This window comes from Sardina pilchardus, chromosome 21 (assembly GCF_963854185.1).
Source record: "Sardina pilchardus chromosome 21, fSarPil1.1, whole genome shotgun sequence".
NCBI classification, from domain to species: domain Eukaryota; kingdom Metazoa; phylum Chordata; class Actinopteri; order Clupeiformes; family Clupeidae; genus Sardina; species Sardina pilchardus.
Window position 1 is genome coordinate 2,488,129 of NC_085014.1, and position 5,000 is coordinate 2,493,128.

General features: G+C 48.0%; 1 protein-coding gene across 1 annotated transcript in view; it reads right to left on the reverse strand.

Moving 5' to 3' along the window:
* Positions 1-4,814, reverse strand: part of gpatch1 (G patch domain containing 1) — a 15,591-nt gene extending 10,777 nt beyond the window's left edge. Inside the window, exons 1-7 of the mRNA XM_062524904.1 lie at positions 4,735-4,814; positions 4,218-4,352; positions 3,942-4,027; positions 3,310-3,470; positions 1,383-1,483; positions 996-1,054; positions 386-631 (exon numbers count right to left, since the gene is read on the reverse strand). Coding sequence (XP_062380888.1) covers positions 386-631; positions 996-1,054; positions 1,383-1,483; positions 3,310-3,470; positions 3,942-4,027; positions 4,218-4,352; positions 4,735-4,804 — 858 coding nt within the window. The 5' untranslated portion in view covers positions 4,805-4,814. The remainder of the gene's footprint in view (positions 1-385; positions 632-995; positions 1,055-1,382; positions 1,484-3,309; positions 3,471-3,941; positions 4,028-4,217; positions 4,353-4,734) is intronic.
* Positions 4,815-5,000: the final 186 nt, after the last annotated feature.

Genomic DNA, 5,000 nt, shown 5'->3' on the forward strand with positions numbered 1-5,000 from the left:
CACTTCATTATCATCATCATCCTCCTCTTCATCAGCGCCCACGCCAAACGCCAAGCACACACACACACACACACACACTTCATTATCATCATCATCATCCTCATCTTCATCAGCTCCCATGCCAAACGCCTAGCACACACACACACAAACACACACACACACACACACTTCATCATTATCATTATCATCATCATCATCAGCCTCATCAGCTCCTACGCCAAACGCCTACATACACACACACAATCTTCATCATCATCACCATGAGCTCCTACGCCACATGCCTACCACACACACTTAGTCATCCTTCGGCGCACACACCTGTGTGTGTGTGTGTGTGTGTGTGTGTGTGTGTGTGTGTGTGTGTGTGTGTGTGTGTCCAGGCTACCTGGCCTGCGACTCCACCGCGGCGTGTGTGTGTCTTCTGTCCGAAGAGGCTGCTGGCGCGGTCGTCGTCCATGGTGAAGAGGTTGAAGTGGTGCCCCCTGGTGGCGCCGCCTGAGAGCGCCAGGCCGGGGTTGAGGCCGCGGTAGCCCAGCCCGTGCACGTCCTCCTTCACCGAGAAGTCCACCGGGGTCACGTCCTTAGGGGCAAAGGTCACGTCCTCCGGAGCAAACTCCTCATCCTCGTCATCCTGTGGGGGAACAAGAAGGCCGTCGTGGATTAGCCACACGCACACGCGCACGCGCACGCGCACGCGCACGCGCACGCGCACGCGCACGCGCACGCGCACGCGCACGCGCACGCGCACACACACACACACACACACACACACACACACACACACACACACACACACACACACACACACACACACACACACACACACACACACACACACGGAGGATAATAAGCCCATAACGTATTAGCCCGACACACACACAGTCAAGCACACATTTTCTTTACTTGAATCCGCCAATCAAATTTCTTTACAGATAGGATTCAAACATTCTCAGAGATACAGCTTTGCCATTGAAGGGAACTTTAGTCATCCTTACCTCTGAGCCCTCTGAGCCCTCTCGTGGTAGTGCACAGCCATACAGCCTCTGTCCTGCATCTAACATACACACACAACAAGAGAGCAGTGAACACTGGTGGACTGGTCGGGGATCGAACCGGCAACCCTCCGGTTACAAGCCCGAGGCCCTAACCATAATTGTTCAAAATGATTTGTAGAAAGCCAGGGAGCCACGAGAGAAAGGTGGACGGCCCCTGATGTCCATCTCATTGGAGTCAGAGCACTTCTCATGCACCATATACCAATTCAGCTGGAAAGAGTGTATTGAGTTCTAATTGGGCACTAGTGTATTAGTGCATTAGTGAAGCATACACATCCAGACACACACTCTTACACACACATCCCATCAGAGAGGGAGGGGCCTGACCTGCGTTGGCGTTGCGTAACTTCCTCTTCCTGACTCTTGGCCCCACCCCCTGGCCATCACGCCAGCCCATCTTCCTCAGCAGCTGAACTCCAATAGAGGTCCTGAACACACACACAAACACACACACACACACACATATGAAAACACACACACACACACACACACACACGCACACACAAAGATGAAGACACAAACAAACACACACAGTTTAAAAATAATGCGCACACACATATACACACACACACACACACAAACACACAGATTAAAAAAACAAAAACACACACGCACCATGAGAAAGATAAACAACATGAAATGCAAGCCATAGAAGTCAGGCCCCCAGATCCTGGAGGAGTGTTTCCTGCAGCCCACAGCCCTACAACCTGGCAACACGCAGAGGCTCCGACTGCGTGTGTCTATGTGTGTGTGTGTGTGTGTGTGTGTGTGTGGTCTTGCCTTGTGGGTGAGATTAGGTACTCCAGCAGGGTGTCTCCAGTAGGGGTGTCACGATACCAAAAAATCAGTAGTCGGTGCCAATACCAGCAAAATTACACGATTCTCGATGCCAAATTCGATACTATCGTATAAAAAAAGGATTTTCTAAAATCCCATGTACTTAATGAATTTCTTTAAATATTTGCAGAATACTGAAATATAATTTCTACAGTGCATAACAGAATACAGTATCCAATTGCAAGCATATCACAGGCTTACACATAATTAATTCAATCACTTTTCTAATGGATTGTAGCCTACTGTATAAAAACCAACAACTTGCATCGCCTTTTTATCGCTTTGCTTTCATATAATGTGAATGATTTTTTTTACAAGATGCAAAGTCTTTATTTCAAACACACACACATTCTGTAACTATTCATACATTCTATATACTGAAATTTCTGATCTTCATAACAGCAAACTTTATGCAGATTATAGCCAACTATTGATATTACAACTCCACCTCTTAAATTCAGCCGTCTGGTTGAAATATTGTAAACAAAGTAGCAGGCTAATCTTATCATAGGCTACTCTACTGGTTGGACTGTTCAGTATCCACATGTGTTTAAGTTTCAAGGTAAGCTACTTTTTCTCCTTGGGACAGGCCCTTTTAAGTCTTGGAGTTGAAAAACATTGGTATTGAGATGGTCAGTCAACTTGAATGCAAGTTTTAATCAAATGTCTGCTGCATAGCCTGCTAATGATGCTAACCGGATTTTAAACAGCAATTTAGCTAGTCGTCTTCTGTGCGTCATTGCGTTCACGATTGTGAATGTTTTATTTGGATTAAATGTGCATGTCGTGGGCGGGTGTCCATTGACCACGCACGAGAGCGGGCCAAGGAGAGTGAGTTTACTTCTACTGTTTGGTAAAGTTGCACGCATAGTCTACAAACGATGTGGAAGAAGAACTATCCACCCGGGCAGCGTCAGGTGCATCAGTACGACCACGCTTCCAGGAATGATTGGTTGGTTTTCATGGAGACAGACGCTGTGTGCACGGAGGGGACTGTGTGTGTGTGCATGCATGAGAGACAGACGCGTGAGTGACAGAGAGGGAGAGCAGGGAAAGGAAATTCAGCTTAACGAATGTTGCGTGTTTTTCAATAGCGTTGAAAAATAGATAAATAAATAAAATAAAAAGTAACGAAACCATATGTGGCGGCCGGTGCTGAATCTGTGGCGCATCGCCTCAAATTAGTCTATGTGTGGGAAACACTGTATTGCCCCCATCAGTTCCGGAAGAGTCGCAGCACCGATGCTTATGCTGGCGTCGGTGCTTACGGTGCTTCGAAAAATGGGCATCGCCGGTGTTTTTTAATTTTGGAATCGAGAGGTATCGCAAGTATCGGTTCTCGTGACATCCCTAGTCTCCAGGGATGTGTGTGTGTGTGTGTGTGTGTGTGCGTGTGTGTGTGTGTGTGTGGTCTTGCCTTGCGGGAGCGATCAGGTCCTCCAGCAGTGTGTCTCCAGGGATGGGTCCGGTCATGGCGCTGAGGGCCCGAGCCTTCTCTTGGAGCGGGTCACTGCGGCCAGAATGGAAGTCCGCCGTCATGGTGATCTTACGAGGGGCAATACCGTGCTCACCCAAGTCCTACAGCACACACACACACACAAACACTGTAGTCTTATAAGGGGCAATACTGTGCTCACTCAAGTCCTACGGCACAAACACACACACACACACACACACACACACACACACACACACACACACACACACACAGTAGCCTTACGAGGGGCGATACCGTGCTCATCCAAGCCTACGGCACAAACACACACTGTAGGCCCACACTATCAATGCAAACACACACACACAGTGAAGTTCTATGGCATCAATGCAAACATCAGACTTCAGTCTGATGAAGAGCGCAAGCTCAAAAACATCAATGCAAACATGTACACACACTGAAGGTCAACTAAACAAGCGCACACACACACTTAGGTCTTATGGCATAAACATGAACACAAGAAACACACACACACACACACACAAACAGAGATAGACACACAGCTGCACTGGCCCAGCCCCCCAGCCCCCAGCCCCCCACCCCCTCCCAGCTACCTCCTCATCCATGAAGTCCTCAGGCCTGGCACTCTGCTTCTCCCCCTTCTGCTGTCGCGACGACACGAATGTAGACGGGGTCCAGCCTGTAACACACACACACACACACACACACACACACACACACACACACACACACACACACACACACACACACACACACACACACACACATAACAGCGTAACATTACCATCATATCACTACAGCTGCAAACTAATAACCAACACAATCACAGCTGCAGTTAACTAATAATCAACAACCAAGGCTGCACGGACCTTCTTTGGTCCCCACGGTGTTGAAGTATCCGGCGGAGAATCCCCCGGTGAAGGCTCCGTGGAACCGCTGGTAGCGGCCCTTCTCATCTTTGACCGTCTGCTCGTGCACCGGGATAGGCTTCCGTCGAGGTTCATCTGATCGATCAAAACATGAATCAACAAGCAGCGTTACAGCACAGCACTGTCAGAGACAGTTGATCAAGTTTCCTTAGTCCTGTCATGTAAATATTTTGGTCAAAGTTTTAATCACTGTACTCAATCATAACTATAACAGCTTCAGTTACATAATTAGAACAAGTGGTTTGCTTGCAGGAAGAAGTTTGCTTCAAAGCTAGCTTACTTCACTTGGTTACAACGTTCAGTTCTGGATGCAACATGCACCGAGTTATCGTGGCTAGCTAGCTAGCTGGCTAATCGGTGCCCAAATCGACACAAGTAATGCACAATGCTGGCCAACATTTGTGGGAAATGTCACACAAATCTCTGTAAGTCTGAACAAAAAGACTACAGGTTGTACCTTCTTCTAACGGCTCCAAAGGAACACCATAAGTTACAAAGTCCTCATCGCTGTCGCTGTCCGACGCCATCTTTACATCACAGATGGTGGCCGATGAAAACAAACAGCACGATTCGCGTTTTTACTTCAATTCTGAGCGAATTTGTGGAATTAGCCCCACCTGGTGGTTCGGCGTATATTTTTCAGATATTTAATCCGAGCAGGAGCAGCCCACAACATGTTAGGGGGGCGAACTTGTACTCTGTAGAACAACAGCCCCCTTTTCT